Source organism: Lycium barbarum, chromosome 5 (genome assembly GCF_019175385.1).
Source record: "Lycium barbarum isolate Lr01 chromosome 5, ASM1917538v2, whole genome shotgun sequence".
NCBI lineage: Eukaryota > Viridiplantae > Streptophyta > Magnoliopsida > Solanales > Solanaceae > Lycium > Lycium barbarum.
Genome location: NC_083341.1, coordinates 134,150,128 through 134,170,652, shown reverse-complemented (window position 1 = coordinate 134,170,652; position 20,525 = coordinate 134,150,128). Strand labels below are relative to the sequence as shown.

At 30.7% G+C, this 20,525-nt stretch overlaps 1 protein-coding gene across 1 annotated transcript; it reads left to right on the top strand.

The window, feature by feature from the left end:
- The first annotated feature begins 262 nt into the window (after nt 1–262).
- On the top strand, nt 263–19,035 carry LOC132639850 (uncharacterized). Its single transcript, XM_060356246.1, has 6 exons — nt 263–334; nt 6,785–6,907; nt 7,113–7,196; nt 8,947–8,999; nt 9,768–9,825; nt 18,655–19,035. The coding sequence occupies exons 1-6, from the start codon at nt 263–265 to the stop codon at nt 18,991–18,993; spliced, it is 729 nt and encodes a 242-aa protein (XP_060212229.1). The 3' UTR covers nt 18,994–19,035.
- Nucleotides 19,036–20,525: the final 1,490 nt, after the last annotated feature.

Genomic DNA, 20,525 nt, shown 5'->3' with positions numbered 1-20,525 from the left:
AAACGGGCTCTTAGTGGAGTCTGATTTCTTGACTATTCATAGAGCAAGAGAATAAGGGAGTCTGAACCTAAATCTAAATGACCCAATAAAAATTCAATTGAACTAAAATATCCCAATAAAAAAAAAATACCATAGTATCGTTGACCATCTTTTTCTGTGTTATATAAAAGTGAGTTAACATCTCACGTTAAAATCCATTACCGATTTTAAAAAAAAAAAAAAAAAAACAAACAAATTGCATATCGCATAATTTTACTGCGCTATGCAACCAGTTCAATTTCCTGAGTTAGGCCTTGCTAAGTTAGGCCGTGTCAATATACATGCTAATCCAACCGTATTCATTGCAAATCAAAACTAAGCAAAAGTTTTCATTTTATAATACTTTTCCGTTCACTTTTACTTGTCCATTATTCTAAAAATATATTTTCGCTTTTAGTATATTAAGAGAAGACAATTTTTTCCTATTTTACCCATAGTATTAGTTGCTCATTTCAAATCATTTTCAAGTCCATTAAAATATGCATCAATTAATATGAATATCGTGGTAAATTATGCATTTCATTTATTATTTCTTAAGGGATGTCAAAGTTGTGGACAAGTAAAAGTGATCGGAGGAAATATTAATTTATCTTTTGATACTAAAAGAATCTTTTGACAATTTTTTACCAAAATATGTATTATCATCTTATCTTGTGATACTTATGAAAAAAAATTATTATTATAAAGAGTATTTATTTTCTTACTTTTTGAATAAATATCTTTTAACAAAAATTTTACTATCTTGTTCATTGACTTGTTGCTCTTTTTTCTTAATTAATGTTTATTTAGCTAATTCTAAAAATAACCGAGTCTAAGATATATTTACCGATAAAAGTAAATAATTTTTATTATAATTGAGGGTTAATTACGTTAAATATTAATGTAATAAGAATTAATTCGAGATACACACCTTGTATTTTAAAATCGAACATTTACACCACTTATACTATGAAAATACTATCTTCAATTTTAAAATACATGGTGTGTATCTCGAATTAATTCTTATTACATGAGTATTTAATGAAAATATAACTAGAATTTTAACAATTTGGCAAAATATTTTTTTAAAAAAAATCTAAATTATAGGGATGTATTCCCAATTTTTCAAAAAAAAAATAACTTCCTAAGAAATCCTACGCTAATGAAACTTTATCGGAATAAATAAATTAAAAATAATTTTAAAGCGAAGAATAAATAAAGAAACTAAAGATGAAGAGTTTTTTAATGTATTCCTCATCTTTAGTTTCTTTATTTATTCTTCGCTTTAAAATTATTTTTAATTTACTTATTCCAATAAAGTTTCATTAGCATAGGATTTCTTAGGAAGTTAATTTTTTATTTTTTATTTTGAAAAAATGGGAATACATCACTATAATTTAGATTTTTTAAAATATTTTGCCAAATTGTTAAAATTCTAGTTATCTTTTCATTAAATACTCATGTAATAAGAATTAATTCGAGATACACACCATGTATTTTAAAATTGAAGATAGGATTTTCATTGTATAAGTGGTGTAAATGTTCGATTTTAAAATACAAGGTGTGTATCTCGAATTAATTCTTATTACATTAATATTTAACGTAATTAACCCTCAATTATAATAAAAATTGTTTACTTTTATCGGTAAATAGATCTTAGACTCGGTTGTTTTTAGAATTAGCTAAATAAACATTAATTAAGAAAAAAGAGCAACAAGTCAATGAACAAGACAGTAAAAAATTTGTTGAAAGATATTTATTCAAAAAGTAAGAAAATAAATACTCTTTATAATAATAAATGTTTTTCATAAGTATCAAAAGATAAGATAATACATATTTTGATAAAAAATAAATTAATATTTCCTCTGTTCACTTTGACATCCCTTAAGAAATAATAAATAAAATGCAAGATTTATCACGATATTCATATTAATTGATGCATATTTTTAATGGACTTGAAAATGATTTGAAATGAACAATTAATACTATGGGTAAAACAGGAAAAAAATATCTTCTCTTAATATGTTAAAAGTGAAAAATATATTTTTAGAATTATAGACATATAAAAGTGAACGGAGAAACATTATAAAATGAAAACTTTTGCATAGTTTTGATTTGCAATGAATACGGTTGGATTAGCAAGTATATTGACGCGGCCTAACTCAACGAGGCCGAACCCAGGAAATTGAACTGGTTGCATAGCGCAGTAAAATTATGTGTTATGCAATTTGTTTTTTGTTTTTTTTTAAGAAAAATCGGTAACGGATTTTAACGTGAGACGTTAACTCACTTTTATATAACGCAGGAAAAAAATGTGTTAAAGGTACTTTGGTAATTTTTTTTATTTATTTTTTTGGGTATTTTGGTTCAATTGGGTTTTTATTGGGTCATTTAGGTTCCGGACCCAGAATAAAGGTACTTAGGGGTGTAGAACGGGGGCCGCAGGTGGGAACTGAAAAATGATAAATTTCTCCACAGCTCATTATAGTGCTAAAAAGGACTACCATATCATGAATATTAGCTTTATTTGGCCGAGCTTATTTTTCTCTCAAAAATACTTATTTTAAAAAAAATTATCAGTTTTTGGGAGAAAATAAGTATTTTTAGGAGTATCAAAGCAGTTTTTCAGAAGCTAAAAATGACAGCTTTTGCCCAAAAGTATTTTTTTGGGCAATTATAAGCACTTTTTAAAAGCTTGATCAAACACTAATTGGTGCTCAAAAGTACTTTTTAAATCAATTGGCCAAACACAAACATTTGAAAAGTACTTTTGAAAAAAAACACTTTTTAAAATAAGCTGATTTTAGAAGTTTGGCCAAACAGGTTATATGTTTAGTCTGCTTTCTTGATTTAATTTTTTTTTAAATCATTCTTGAAAATAAATTATTGGTGAAGTTTATATTTAACAAAAGAGGATTGGATTCCTTGTTTGAATGATACTTTACGTTCACACATGAGCTGAAAGTACCAAGATTAGCCTAACTACAAATAATTAAATGAGGGATGGTGAAAGTTTCACATATCTTTTCATTTCCTGTATCCTAGTGGAAAAAAAAAACTTTTATATTATGTGGGTCCAATCATGTCATGTCATTAAGGGTAAAATTTGGATGCTAATCTATATATAATATAAAGCTATGCACAATCAATCCTACGTGACATCTCTCTAAGGCCTCCAAATGCATTTATATTTTATCTCCTTTTTCATTGACATTTTCCCCATCAATTTTATCATTAATTATATTTAAAAGCTCATATAATAAAGACCATAAAGAATAAAGGATCGTAGTATATAAATTTAAAAATGTGAGGAGGCATAGCATGAGCAATTTACCTTTGAATGAATTGTAAGGGCAATAAACATATGTAGTAAATGATAATTAATGGTGAATTCATTTAATTCTTTTCCATAATCCCCTTTTTCCTTCTATTCTACCCTTTTTTTCCATGTATATTATAAAGTTAGTCATCCATAATATATTTATTAAATAAATAAAGATTTAAATGTCATGTTTATCCTAATTAAGTCACTTACACGGTTACACCCTTTTGCTTTCCCTAATAATGCCTAATAACCGTTTCACTTTCCTTAATTAATACTAAAGAAAAAGAATTCATCTATGTTATATAAGTCAGAAAAAAGAAATCTACAACAATCATCCACTTTCAGTTTCTTCATCCAATTTATTTTTTGCATATAATAGGAGTATTGAAAATTTCTTGTAATCTTCCAGCAATCTGAGTGAGTGATATTATTTATTTTTTGTTGGGATTGTTCTGTTTCCTACGTTATTTTTTATGTATAAAATTGATTTGATTTATTTTATTATTAGTCGTTCTGGTCACTTTTTCCCTATTGCAAGTTTTAGATTGTAGATTCTTTTGTTCTTTCGCTGCTCTTGCAAACATTTAGGACCTGAAAAGATTTGGTGGTTTTGAGATGATGATTAAAAATATTGAGAATTATGTTCAATTAAATATGTTTTGATCTTCTATCTATTGTCAAAATTAATTGTGTCCCAACTCTTTTTTCTTCGTTTTGTCCGTCTTTTAGTGACTGTTACAATATTGGATATACTTGAATTTTCAGGGTTATAACTTGAGGATTTTGAATTACATGTGCGGTTTGTTCTTATGGGGTATTGAAAAATTATAAGCTACCAACAATCTATTTCTTGTTTATTCATCTTTAATTCAGGTTTTGATAGATCATGAATCTAGAGAATTCCACTGAAACATTTTTTTCTTCCTTTTTCTTCTTCTACCTTCTCATTTGTCGTAACACAATATTTGTTTTGAGAGTGTGATTTTTTATCTAGAAAAAGAGTTAAAAAGAAATATTATAATTACGAGAAAGGTGCTATGAAAAAATGATTTAAAAAAATGAAGAAAAAATAAATAAATGAGGAGAAGGAGAAAAAAAGCAACTTGATTTCTAACGTACAAAATTAGTGAACGAAATGTGTGCATGCTTTTCTTTTGGTGTTATTTCCATTTGAATTTTCTCCTCCTTTATGTAGAACAAATTAGAGGGGAAGTAGAAAAATTAAATAAGAAAAAAAGTGAGAAAATAGCAACTTGATTCCAACATGAAAAATTTGTGTCCGTATGATTTTATGTAGTTTCCATATTAAGAAGATCAAAGAAATTATAAAAAATGTAGTTTTAAAAGTTAATAGAAAATTTTAATTAAGTTTAAAATTTCTAATTGAGGAGAAACAAAATAATAAATCTAAATCAATTCTATCTAAACTCGAGGACTACAAATCTCTTTTTAAAAATATTTAAATCGAATTTTGACACTTCGAATGACATACGGAAGTTTCAGTCTTCATATCCTCAATCCATATATAATATAAAGTTAGACATAGACAAGGTGATGCGGCACATCTCTTTAACCAACATTTGCATTTACTTTTTTCTCCTTTTTTTTTTTTTTGGCATTTTCCTCATTTTTACAGCATTTTTGGTTCATTTCTTCTACTAACCTATGGATTAATAACAGGTTCATACAATAAAGGTAGTACTCCCCGCGTAGCAGTAAGCAAAAACCTTTGCAATAAAGCCCAGTAACAGGTTTTGCCTTAATCAGCTTATTATGTATTTGTTTATTGAATACAAACAGTTGACGTGTAAATTACTATATAATATTTAATTTATTTAACTATCTAATAAGCATGAGTCCCTTGGACGACCAAGGGTAATTCAGTAAATGTGGCTTTGGTCCTCAGGGGTATTTTCGGTATTCTACAACACACGTATTTAAAAAAAAAAAAAAAAAATCTCGAAGCATGCATCTTCTTTCTTCCCTAATTTTATACTACTACTCAACCGAATTCTAGAAGCATCTGAATCGCTTCATCTTCTCAGGCGGGTCTTCCAATTTCATGTAAAGCTTCTCTCAATTTTGGTACCAAATAAAAACTGAAGCGTGTGCTTCATATACATATCCAGTTGCAAGACAATCGAAACAAACAAAGCTACGAGAAAATGGTCTGATCATCTCATTTTTAGTTTTGAAGTTTATTGGAGTATGCATATGTGGTATTTCTATTTGGCTACATAGATTTGGTGATTTTATATAGAATAGCATTTATATTTAAACTTGTTAAAATTAGGACTTGCTATGCTTAGCTATTAAGTCTTTTTTGTGAACTTTATAATACACTGTGCTATATAGGATGAGGTATTTTCTCTTTTGTGAAGATTAGGACAAACAAAACAAGGATGATTTAGCATGATTCCTGGGGAGTGTGTATGGTACCTATGAAATGTTATAACTTTGTTCTTTTCTTTCTTTATAACTCACTGCAAATTATTAGTGATAATGATAGATGAGATTTGTCCAGAAAATTGCTCTTTGGGCATAACAAAGAAAGCAATTCATAACATATTTGAATTCCACAACCTCAAAACTATATTTTTCATATTCCAGTTATTTTAGTTTGTCTCAGTTGTGTATGGAATTTGAGGATTCTTTTGTATTCTTTGTTTGTTGCTTGCTATATATGCTGGTTTTCATAATCTTTTAGATAGTTCCTTGGTAATTGATTCTTCGAATTTGTTCACGCATGCCAATTTTAATCTTTCCCCTTTGTTTCTGCAGTTTTTTAATTGCGGTTGTCTATTGATATTATTTTGTTGTTTTGTTTCATCTTGATTACAGTTTCTGCTCATTGTTGTGGTCTGTATGTTCGTGTATATATGAGCATAATTAACTAAATTTGTTTGAGCCGTTGGAGTATCCTATTTTTAGTTCTTTAACTCTACCAAAAGTTGTCTAATGAATTTGAGTAGATGTCATCCATTAAAAGATCGATTCATATTTTACATAAAACAGAGAGGCAAGGGAAATCTTGCTCAAGCACTTCATATAAATAGAAAGAGATGGTTACAGGATTAATGAAGGATAGAATATTTATTTTTATCCGGATAGAAGAATTCAAGTGCATGTATCACTTGAGAAGAAGATATTGAACTGGCATTAAGGTTTTAGCTCGAAGATTCCAAAGAAATGAGGTCAGCTATCATTTAAGTGGTTGCGCCCAAGTGAACAGTCAAATAAAATTAGTTTCAATTGAACCAGTATCTCAGTATACCAGTACTCATAATTCTATAGGCTGTGCAAATTTGCCTTTTGGAGTTGCTTTTCATATTCTAGACACTTATGCTTGATTAGGTTATTTCAAATGTAGAAAGTAGAGCTGGAGCTACGGAGAAGCAGGAGAGAGACTTATTATCAGCAGTAACTTTTTACATATCTTAGCTTGAGAATAGACTGTTAGATGGAAGCTCTACACTATTTCTGAAAATATGCGTTTCTGCTATTCCAAGGCAGTCAACCAGCTCTTTGGTGCATCTTAAGATTCCTGTTAGTGTACATAAACAGGTCTCTTTCATAGAGAATCATGTTCTTATGTAGATTATCTACTTTTCGGTATTACCTCGTGTATATGGGAGGTGTTCCCATTATTAATAAAATTACTTACCTTAAACAAAAAGAAAGGCAATGAACCAGAACTATGATCTATTTTGGGATTGGTTTCTTTTTTAGTTCAGTTTCTGACTGGTTTATTTCATTGTTTATTCTGTAGCTTTGCATTTCCAACCGAATCTGCAATAGGAACTCCGGCCTGTATTGCAGCAGGAGTCTTATCAAGAAAAAGTACGACCAAAAGGTATGATAATGACTTTTGGAAGAAGAGTTCAATTAATGCATTAATTTATTGACTTATACTTCAATATATATGTGTCACTATTTGGATGTGAAGATGGAAGATATTTGGTCTTGTGGAGTCACATTATATGTGATGCTGTTTGGTGCTTATCCCTTCAATAATCTTAATGATAAATTTCAGCCTATGTATAGACTATAGTTCATTTTTAAGTTATAATTGGCTTTTGTTTGACTTTCTTTGTCTCAACCGTTGTTTCTCTGGAGTGGTTTAGTTGAAACCATTGTTAGATATTGATTTACATGTGGCACGCCAAGTTTTCTTTCCCAAGGCAATACTGCAATTGGTACTGTTAACAAACTTCAGTATCTTTTCTCTTTTAGTTTCTTTGTGTATTTTTCTTTCTTTTTGTTTTTATTCTCTCTCTGTCTTAGTGCAAATCTTAGAATATAAATGGTATTGTCATTAGCTTGAATGATGCTTACCTTTTTGCTTTCTTGCACCGTACTGAATATTGTGGCTATAGTATATCATTGGATTGTACTGGCACGCGGGAAGGAGAAGGCGAAGGCACAGCAAAAAAAATCAGCTTTTCTATCATGGCTTCACCTGCACAGTTAGCAATTGAGTTTCATGATACTTGTTGGAGTAGAGGTAACTATCATCCGATATTAAATTCTTTCAATGGAAGCCAAATACCAATGCTATATCACTCTTACTGTCACTATTCTTGCTGCTCCAAGTTTATAATTTCCAACTTTGTATGAGTGAGATGAGCAACAACATTCTGTTAGATTTCAGCCCTCACTTAGTGTATGGCATGAAGGAAAATAAGTTCTGCCAGAACACTTGGATACTTTGTTTATGACCACAGATTACCGGGAGAGAACAAGGTCTAGACTGATCCATTTCATTTCAAAGATTTGAGGATTTTTTTGATATGGTTATCTCTTGATACTAATTGTTTGTGGCTAATGCCATGTCATAATTATCAATTCTAACTCATCAAGACTCGACTCTTAATATTGCTTTAATGAACTTCTCATGGGCTTGGTTACCAAAATTTGTGGGTCCATGACTTGGGACTTTTTGTTGTTTCTCCTACCAAATTGAATCTCAACTTATTTGTCGTCATCTTTACTATGTGTATGCAGAGATGGCGGCTCTGAAAAATTTGAGCAAGATAGAAGGTGGAAGCAGTTGAAAGATGCAAATAGCTAACCTTTGCTCTCTTTGGGTGGATTTCATCGGTGATTTTTCGATTTTGTCCAACAATGGAATATCTTTTATTTCCTCTAACCATGCATCTATTTTAATCATGTTTTCCCTCTTTTTCTGTTTTTTGCTGTGTTGCATGTGTTGGTTAGGGCTTCATATAAATAATGGAAGTTAATTTACAGTTCCGGGCATTTGCTAATTTAGCCTTCGGTTCTCCTGTTTCAAAAAATATATACATATATTATCTTCTTCTTTTGGGTACTTTTTTCTGGGAGTTTTTTAATGCATGCCAATAATTTTACCGGATTTGTTTGTGTCTGTTTTTTCCCTCACCATCAACCAATTTTACTTTCATCACTGCAGTATTCTTCAGCTAGGTTTCCTTCTCTTTTTCCCTCAAATTTTTTATTGTTTTGTTTCTGGTGAGATTTGACTGACCAAACTGAATAGTTTGTTGCTATTTTGACATTGCCGAATTTGATCCATTTAGTTGGAATTAAATAAATATAATGGTCACACAAATTTTGTTTCACAGGCTTTTGGAAGTGGAATATGCTCTAGATTAAGGGACAATATTGAGACTGTAAGGTAATTTCTGCACTTTTTTGCTCTAATGTTATATGCTTTGTTACAATGAAAAATGGTTGTGAGTTAATATTTCATGTTATACACTATAGATGTATGTACTTCGGAAGACTAAATTAAATATTAAGAATACAGAATGTAGGCTTTGACGATAAACGTATGAAATCAGATTTCTGACAATAAAAGAAAGATGGACGTAGCCCAAATTGAGCAGACAGCAGACATCCATGTTTTTGTTCCAAAAATAGTGACAAAAACATAGGCTTTATATCACATACACAGCAATGAAACCTAAAAAAAAGCAGCAACTTCTAGAAGGACAGTCGAGAGACTATGATGTGAGATGGCATTGTCTCTCTGAAAGTTCTACTACTAATTATTCTGATCAAACTTATTCTTCTTTTGAACCTCAAAGAATGATAACGGGGCAAGCTGCTATTTTCATTAGAAACAAACCAACTTCTTCTTAGAATGGTTGGTTGAACTAAACTCTGATAACGTTAACAACCATAGTACATGCTTTTGTTAATGTGCAAAAGGTTATGCTTAGCGGTACTCTATGTGTTCTTGTCAGCCGAGAGAGGGGATACCACTTCTGCAATGGAAGCTTCTTCTTTACTTTTCAAATCACAATAATTGATTCTTTGCATTATGTTGTAGGAGGAGTTTGTGGTGGTTAGCTTCAAAATGTATAGAAATTGGTTGCAAAGACTTTAAGCTATAAAACAATGTTACGAACAGATTAATCTTATTCAATGCATAATGATGCAGATACAGAAGATATGAAAGCTCCAAGCACATAAAACAAGGCCTTTGCGGTGCACTTTCGGTGAGTTAATTAAGTAGATTTCTTGAATGATAAAATTTCTCGGTATTGCTAGAAAGGGTGTGATTCCTATATACTACTCTCTGCTATGTGTCACTAAATTCATAATTTTCCTTAAGATCTACAAGTGATATATGTATCTTGTCAAAGTGAATTATTCAGTATTACAAATTTGAGCATTCTTTCTTTGCTGCTTTAATTTTTTGAGTGTTGATTTGTTCATGGGTGTCTGCATGCGAATTCTACTTCTCCTTTTTCCTCTTTTCCAGTTCACCCTTTACCATAACATTCCTTTATTCTTTTCATTTATCTTAAGTTGTGAGGCCAGGGGGGTTGTTTTATTTATGAGATATTGAGTTGACCCAAAATATCGAACTTCCCCCCTTGGATTAGTGTTCAATACATATCTACTTATTCATGTATAAACACACACCGCTCCTACATAAATAAGAATTGAATAAGAACTGATGGCACATAATAAAAGATTACCCCCGCTTTTAGAACTCTTGCACAACATGAAATTTTTTCCACTAGCCGCAGGAGCATTAAAATTAAAAAAAAAAAAAAAAAAAAAATCTCCCTGACACTCCACTAAGGACAATAACATGAACATATCGGTTTGCAACATCTCTAACCTAGAGATTTACTTAGTTTGTCATTGATAAGCTTTGCAAGAACAAGTAAAAGGTAGACTTGTCATTGACAATATGCTTCCTTTATCTTATCGTTTAATGTTTATAAATATAACTCAGCAATATTTGCTGAGTATTTCGTTTCTATTTTTTTCACCAAAGTATGGAACTTTTGACTTCAATAATTCACAACTGTTATCAGAATTCTAAATATGCAAAATTTATATTAAAATGCATGTGATATACTATACATGTGTTTAAGTTAATTGAAATAATAAAACGTTGAAAGACGGTATTTAGCTTCACTCAGATTTATAAAATATATTTATAAATCACATTTCTAAAATAAAAAAGGGCGCCTAGAGCACTAAGCTCCCATATGAAAAATATAATTTATTAAAAACAATTATTGAATAATTTATGTAGTTAACAAAGTGATTATTCCAAAATAATGTAATAAATGGTCAATCAATATTTCAGAAATGCGTTAACTATTCATTATATGTTGTATGCCATTTACAAAATTCACACAATTATGTATTGATAATTGGTCAATTGTTAGTTTCGTACATTTTGGTATATCAAGAGAAATCAATAAGATCTATTTCTATCTTTATCCATTTATTTTGCCGATTTATGTTGGTTTATTCTTAGCATTAAAATAATGTAATACCTCCGATTCAAAATGAATGTCCATTAAGTCTTTTTTCACACCCTTAAGAAAATATTAATTATAAATAGACTACCATTAATTTGATGCAATATTTTTAATCCTAATATAAGGGAAAATTGAGAAAAAAGATAAATAGAGATCCTGGCCTGTGCGCCACATTAGTTTTTTTATTCCCTCCTTTATATAGGTATATAGATAAACACAGATTAACATTTATTTGTAAAGAAATTTACCTTTAAATACAACAATTACCACATTTTTCTAACCGAAACCTAAGGCCATAAAAGGAAAGTAAAGGAATTTTAGGAGAAGATATCTGTAGTTATAATAAGGAATGAAATAAATAGATTACCATCAATTTGATTCAATATTTTTAATCATAATATAAGGAAAACTTTTAGAAAATTGAGAAAAAGATAATTAAAGATCCTGGCCAAAGAGGTATCCACATTAGCTTTTCCATTTCCTCTTTTATATAGATATAAACTAGGTAATTTGACCGCGCGAAATGATCTCATTAAGCTTACAGATTTGAATATAAAAAATGATGAAAAAATAAAGATATTAATTAAGAACATTCTAAATAATAAAATTTGACATTGTTAATACTTAATATATCTCAAGAACTTGTTATGAAAAATTGCAGTCCACAAACTTTTAGATTGAAACATTTTTTCCTAGATAATTGCATTCTCAATATTGATTTATATTTATGAAATAATCAAGAATCTATTTCTACTTTTGTGTACAGCAAAAGTATTAGAATACTCGACCTTAGCGCATATACTGTACTTGTTCTCAAGAATTTCGTCATGTAAAGATTTCCTAAAATCATCGCCGACTAAGATTAATAGTAAGTTTAATAAGCTGGACCCAACCACTGATTGGAGAAGAAATTTAGTATTTTTTGAACCAAATATATGATCTTCCAACCGTCACTTTACAATTTGGCTTAGTTGCAGCCTTTCGTTTGACCGAAATGAGGTAGTAGAAGGTGTAAAACTTGATTATCATGCCACAGAACTATTTTAGAAGCTACAAAACTCTCGTTGTTTCTTACCCCAGAAAAGGGGAAAAGAAAGGATAAAGGATATAAATACCTCCATCAGGCGAATGAGTATAAATTCTCATCCTTTCCATCCTTGAACCAAGCATAAGCAGTTAAAGTTAACTCAGAACAATTAGATGACATACCAACAACACTACCCTCAAACATGCATATAGTTTCATCACTTTAAGTAAAAGTTAAATGACAATAATAGTAGAGTAACTTCTTCATCAGCGCACATCTACTCTAGACACTAAAGAGAAAAGCATAAAAGGGGCAAATATTTGTCTTAGCTCACACAATATTAAACAGTCCAAAAACAATAGTTAACACTACATCATGCATTTTTTGTATCTCCCTCACCAACTTCATTGTCATATATGATTAATTTGTTCTCTTCCTACTCGTAACATCGTAATCAACATGTTCATCCTCTTCAGAGTCTTCCACGTTATCCAATGAGACATCGGCGAGTATCTTTAAGCACATATTAATTCATCATCTTCAGTGAACATGAGATATTTAAAATACCTCCAAAAACGAATTCAATACCAATAGATACAAAAATTGATATTGAGAGAAGTGCAGAACTAAATATTAGCGAGCTATAAAATAGAATATACATATAACTGTAAAGTAAGCTATCTAATGAGTACATGTGTTAGATTCCCAAACTCTCAGGCCTTCTATAGGTATCATACTTGGTTAAACCTCCCTTTTTATTTTCTTGGTGCCAAGATAATATAATTTAAAATGCATTCATGTGATCAATAAGCTCTTTCTCATTTTATTTTTCAACCGGTTAGTAAATATCATTCACAAAGTTCACAAATTAGAGATCAATAATACATTCGTAAGCAACCTTAATTTTCGAAGCGAAAATATTTTATTTTAAGGATAAGCACCAAGAGTTAGAATGGTCTTCCAGTTAAATACATATACCTTTTTTAATGAGGAAATTACCCTGCTATTTAAATCTCTTAAGAATAGTTAAAATAGCATAGACTTGTCTCAACCATTAGAATGAAAATTAAGTACCGATCATGCTTGCAAAATTTTCAATTCAAGAATAATAAGTACAACTTAAATGTTTTATGAGAAAATGATGGCAAAAGACTAACCTGCTTGTGGTTTGACATATGACGTCGGCTTGATTCGAAAACCGATTACATTGACTCAAGCGTTTAATCTTTTAACTCGAGTAGCGCGGAAGAATGTATGATAATTTCATCTAAAGATGTGTAAGTGAGGTAGAGAGAAAAGTTTGAATATAGTACCCTTTGCTTCTCAGAGAATACCTTCTATAAGTAATGAAAAACTGGTTTCAGAGAAAGCAACAGTATACTGGCGAATTAATTGGAAGATTATCTATCATAAACATTTCACCCTGTCTCAAGCATTGTGTTTAAATTCAAGACCAACAACAACAACATACCCAGTGAATCCCACAACGTGGGGTCTAGGGAGGATAGGGTGTACGCAGACCTTACCTCCACCTTAGGTAGGGAGGCTGTTTTCGGAAGACCAACACCTAATATTTCACTTACTATTTCAAATGGTTAAAATGCTAAACTTTCAGCAGTCAATATCTAAAAATTGAAGCTTCAAGTAGGACGCTGAAAAGTATCACACAATATTATAAATTAATTACACCTAATCTATAATCAAGATAAAATATAATAAAGAAAATTAATGCAGTGGAAAACAGAACAGCTAGAAGAGAATCATGACAAAAAATGAGAAAAATGTAGTAACAGAAAGAAAGACAAATGGAAATATTAGTTGGATAGAAAAATATTAGCAAAATATGCATGAGCATAAAATAATAAATACGCCACTTGTTCATGTTTTTTTTCGAAAATGATGTCCCTGTTTTGTAGTTCTATGAAATTGGGGAAAAATAACGGAACACACAAAATAAGAAAGAAAAGCTTTGGACATTGTACAACCTTAAGGATATCAAGTTGTATTTCAAGACTCAAGAGTAATCACTTCGGCACTTTTGAATAACATGTTAAATTTTTTTATCAATAGTAGTGCAGATTTAAACTAATACATATATCCCGAAGCTATTTTAGTTGTTGTACATCAACATTATGGTTCAATAGAATTTAGCCTAAGTATTCACATATAAAAAGCTGTAAAAATATAGGGAAACTACAAACTAACTAACCGTCTTCCTTCCTTCTTGCTATCGAAATGGTCAAGAGCCTAACAAACCTATAAGAGTTGAAGTTAGGAAGAATGAAAAAGCCAATCTAAGGGGCGGAGGAAGAATAACAAAATCGAAGTAAATGATAGGATAGCCTGTAGATATTGTGCGTAAGATATACGATAATACTATAGAAAACAACAGTTTCATCAAATCATTAGAGATTTTTCGCCTTCTCGAAGCACTTGTTTAGCCAGCGTTAGAAACTTTTGACTTTTGCGCTTCTTTTAAAAGGTGATGGTTTTTCTTAAAAAAATTGGCCTATTATGATAACAACGTAAAATAAATGGAAGCATAGGAGGAAAAAGATAAATAAGAATCCTAAACCCCGTCTCTCCTCCCCATTTCATCTTTTTCTTTCTTTTTATCATTCTTCACCGAACTTTTCCTCAATTGGTTACTATTTGACTTATCATTCTTCACCAAACTTTTCTACAATCAGAGGCGGATCTAGAATTTGAAGGTGGCGGGTGCCACTATTTTCTTCAATGTACATCTTGTTAAAAACGTATATTTGGGTCGGGTCCATCTCTTTTTAATTTATTCGGGTCAAATTAATAGGTTTTTTTTTTTTTTTTGCAAATATGAAAATTATATCTCAAAAATCAAGAAACGAACATAATTAGCATCTTAAACAAGGAATCACACTCATTAACACCCATTAACAATAGAAGTAAAATCAACATTTTCACCAGGGGCTTGCATCTTTTATGTATATTAAAAAAAAAATGCACAAGTAAAATAACATCTTCAATAAGAGAATTACACCAATCAAAATAAGAAAAATAATAGAAAAACTCTTCAATAGGTAAATACACCCCATAAGTAAATGTAGAATTAGATAAACTACAAGTTCTCAAAAATAAATCATAAATTTCATGTTTTTTCTAAGCAGTGATTACGAAATTTTCATCACAATTTAACTAGTAAAAGTGATTTAAATTGAAATTATACGTACTCTAATTCATTTCTCATTTTATTATTAAGTACTCCAATTCATTTCTCATGTTATTTATTGCTCATTAAGAGTGTCCCAAGTCAAATCTAGACAAGTAAACATGGACGGAGGGAGTAATAAACAAAAGAAATTATATAAAAAAAAAAATGAATTTTGATCTCAATCCAAAATTTCCATTGAGACCCTTGTTTTTCGATTTAAATACTCACATATTTGAGATTAAGATAAATGCTAATTTAAGGGATTTTGAAGTTTCTATTTGTGTGTTCTCGCTAGAGATCACAGATAAAATAATAGAAAAGAGGAAAGGCAATATAATAATAAAAAGATAAATAGAAAATTGGGAGGGCCGAAAAGTGAATTACTGGTACAAAGGAAGTAAACAGCGCAAAGAAAAATAGGAGTCGAAAAATGTTCAAGATAGATTCAAACTTGTGTCAGCCAGCCGTGACACCTTTGTCTAATTTAAGATTGGGGGTGGCAGGATCAAATATTTAACCTAATTTAAGCAAATTACAACATAAGTATATAAAAAATTTATTAATCGAGAGGGTGTCATGCCACCCCCACCCTAAAGGGTGGATCCGCCTCTGTCTACAATAGGTCTTAACTGGTGTTATTTCTTTCTTTTCAACTATCAGAGTAAACAAACCAATTATACATGGACAATAACATATCAAAGTTCCATTTTTGGCTTTTGTTTCACAAGTCAGAGAAACTAAATTAAAAAAAAACTTCTTCCAAGAAAATAATAGTGCACCATTTTAGCTAACCATCGAGGTGCAACACACAAAGAACCAAAACATTTAAAATTATTGATGATGGACTCTTGACAAACTATCGAAAATATAATGATGGAAATCAAGTAACATAAAAATATGTGGAGCACAAGAGCAAATAATTACCATATTTTTGTTGATGCCATGCTTTTTACTTTGATATTTGTTGTTACATCACTGTCTTTCCTTTCGAGCCGAGGATCTATCGGATTAGTCTTTGCACTCCATAAAGGTAAAGTAAGGTCTGCGGATATCTTAATTCTCAAAAAAACTTCTGTTGCTTCATCATTCTAAAAAAAAACTTGTGGGACCACATGGGTATGTTGTTATTGTTGTTGTTAAGTTTCTCAATAATATGACAGGTGCATTTTTTCCTGCAAACTCGACCTAAGTCGTTATACAAATAGTTTCGTTATACAAATAGTTATCCTTTTGGATTATCAGTTACAGTCAACTTCGACCAAATTGCATCTGTCAGTCTATTCTAAGGTCAACAAAGTATTGGGGAAAATGACAATACTCGTTGTTACATCATCATGACGCAACCATTACGTGTGACAAGCTGTGAATAGACTACGAATTCTTCCACACAAAGATTGGCCAACGTGTCTCCATTAAAATGCTCATGTAATAATACAATATGAAACGATTTTTAGGATGATGTTATAATTGGCCAATGTGTCTCCAAAGACGTATTGATCCTCAAAATTCAACATTAGCCTCTAGAATTGAAGGATGCACTTAAAATTCCTTTGAAAATAATGTCAATTGGTTTGCGATTCACAATGGTGATAATAAAGCATAGTGTCAAATAATACACAGATATAATTGTACGTACCTTCAGATCTTTCTCAAGCCTTTCTCCCATGGTGATTTCTTCTCTATGCAACTGGAATTGAAGTTTGTGTTTCATAGGGGTTGAGTTTGTTCTTCGTTGATTACACTGTAAGAGAGTGGCGCAGATATTGTTTTGAAACGGGATGTGGAGAGTTTTGGAAGACGCTATGTTTCATAATTATGATGAAGTTGTAACTGAATACCAATTTTATTTTATTTTTTGATAGAGTAATTAAGTTTATTGGGTTTAAAATAGAGAAAAAGGCCCAAAAATTTGACAAAATAGATAAATCTATTTCCTCATCAATGAGAGGTGCCACGTGGCGGTCTTGTGCCCTGCTTTATATAATTATATAGATTACCATTTATTTGTAAGGAAACTTACCTTTTGAATGCCAACAATTACTACGTTGATTGCTACATTTTTCTAACAGAAACGTAAGGCAATACAAGGAAAGTAAAGGAAATTTAGGAAAAGAGATTAACATTAATAATAAGGAATGAAATAAATAGACTACCATTAATTTGATGCAATATTTTTAATAGGGAAATTTAAAAAAATTAAGAAAAAAGATAATTAGAGATCATGGCCAAAGAGGTATGCCACATTAACTTTACCTAGGGTGTCAATGGTACGGTTCAGGTGGTTATTTTATAAAATTTATACCGTATCACCAATTTTTTGGTTATTTCATTTTGTAGAACCACAATTAGAGAGTTCTAATATACAGTATACAAATAAAGTAATGGTGTAGAGATGACAATATCATTACAAGATATAAAATTAAAAGGTAATAAAATCTCAAGAAATATTAAGTGAATTAAGCTATTATCAAACAAATTGTAGTTATCTTTTTTCTGTCCTTGCGGATTTAAAATAAAAATAGAAACCTAGCTCCTTACAATATTGGTTGTACTGTACTAAAAGTTTCCCTATTGATTTCAAAGTTTGAAGAGAAGGTAGTCCATATACACAATCCAACCAGAATATTATTCAGAGTATATAAATAAGTTAGTACTATATCCATAAATTTTACACGAAAGCACGTGATTTCTGCTCTCACTTTAATGTTTAAACTCATTTTACGTCGTCTTATATTAAATTATTGTATTTATCTTTTACATTTTTATATAAATTAGTCAATGTATAATTTGTAAATTGATAATATGTACTAGACAAATTTAGTTTTTTTATTCTTTTTCTTTCTCTTAAGAAGAAAAAAAGTTCATTAATTAAATTATATTAACAAAATTTTGGGAAAAGATCATGGATTCCCCCCCTTTATCACAGACGGATCCATTTTCTTAAATTTTCCTAAACAGTTATGTTGTGCAAATCCACATCAAATCAAATAGAATTAAAACCGATATTCCCTTTTAATATGAGGTTTTACTGAATTTATTTTAAGATTACAAAAATATTTTCACCTAACCATTAAAAAGATTTATCTCAAAACTAAATATATGAGGTTTTATTAAACTTATAGAAATATTTTCTATATCTGTCTAAGATTTTGTTACTAAGATCTGAGAATTTTTTTAATATAAATTTGCATCACCTCCTACATCTTTTAATTAACATAGATCCAAAATGAGTCATCCCTCTATCATCATCCTATTCATGTTGTTATTTATTTTTTCCCTTAACCAGCTTATAACAGCTTGTTTTCCACCTCCGAGGTTTCACTTACAGGTCATCGACGATCTTGGTTCCGGTTCCCCTCAACTGAAACTTCATTGTGCTTCTAAAGATGATGATTTTGGCATCCATTTTCTATCCAATACCCAAGACTTTAGGTGGTCGTTTTGCGAGCATGAATTCAGACGTACTATGTATTTTTGTCATTTCTGGTGGGGTTCAAAAGAGAATAGTTTTGAAGTGTTTAACGACGAATTTAGGTGTGTCCATAAGGCAGACATTCCAAGTGCTCATAAATCCGAATGTGTATGGGTGGTGAGACCGGACGGTTTTTATTTGGGATACCATCAGAAAAATGGAAATCTTTGGACGTTCAAGCATCATGATTGGTGATAATTATGAAGCTGAAGTTTTAATTTATGTTCTTGTTTCTTATGTTTGATCTCTTGGCTAAAACGTTTTGAGTTTTTAGAATAAGTTTGGATTTTTGTCGAGAAAAAAGAGAGAAGAAATACAACAATTCACGGAATATTCACTTTTTCAAATATTTAATTATCATCCATAAGTAAATTGATTATTGTTATAATAAATTGGATCTAAGATCAGATTAGTATGATATAATCGTGTATAACAGTAACTCCGTATGAACCCTGATTTGGTCTTTAATACATTTCATGATCATAATATAATTGATATTACGTGTTGGGGATGAGTGATATGTTTGTTTGCGCTATTCGTTTGATGGCTTTGTTGGTGGATAAGGAAGCAACAGTCCGACAAAGTCGTGTGACTCGAATAACACCAGATTAGTTTCTTAAGGAGTGAAAAGTACATTTTGGATAAGTAAATGTGAATAAACAGAGTATCTTGATTTTTATTTTCATCTATATCAAGTAATCAAAAGTAAATTATTAATATCACAGGTTAGTAAACCAGTTCCTCTCTCTTACCTTTACCCCTTCATAAAAAAAAAAAGCAGTATATTGTAATTTGTAAATGGGACATTGAGGAGTGGTTTTAAACCACCTCATATCTTCGAAAGAAAGGACGATGACCATGAGAGTCAACAATGTTAATGTGCGTCTAAAAAAGTCTTGTTCATGCAAAGTAAACTTTAGTCCTAATCAAAGCTACCTATGGTTGCCTGACCTTAAACCTCTCTCAGCGTTGACATCATTTTCTTGTTCTTATGAATAAGAGCCAACTTCTCGGAAACAGCCATCCTACCTTGGTAGGAGTAAGGTCTGCGTACATTATACCCTCCCCAGACCCCAAGATGTGGGATTTCACTGGGCTGTTGTTGTTGTTGTTGTATGAATAAGAGCCAACATATCTATATCTATATATATATATATACAAATAAAGCTAGGCATAGATAGGGTGATGTGGCATCTCTCTATGACCACCATTCATATTTATCTTTTTTTTACAATTTTTTAAGCTTTCAACTTTTTTTTTCAATAAAAAATTTAAAATATACATGGGTTTACAATATAAGTTAATGTTTGCCCATGACCTAAACGTGGCAACCGGTTTGGGTTAACCGGTTTTAACCGGTAACCGGACCGGTTAAATCAGAACCGGTAGAACCCGTTAACCGGTTAACCGTGTAATAGTTTACCGGTCCGGTTCTGATATTTTGGAAACCGGAACCGGTTTAACCGGTGAAAAAAAAAAAAAAAAAAAAAAAAAAAAAAGGAAAGAGCCGTTGGGCCACCCGCCTGTGCGTTATTAATGGACCGTTGGCAACGGTCCATTTGCAAAAATGGTCGTTGCCAAACGGTCATTTTCTTAATTTTTGGCCCCCAATTTTTTTTTTTAAGCACTTTAACCCATCCCCCACCCCTATATAAACCCTTCTTCATTTTCATTTTAATTCACACCAATTCACTCTTCTTCATCTTTCTCTCAAATCTCAATCTCTC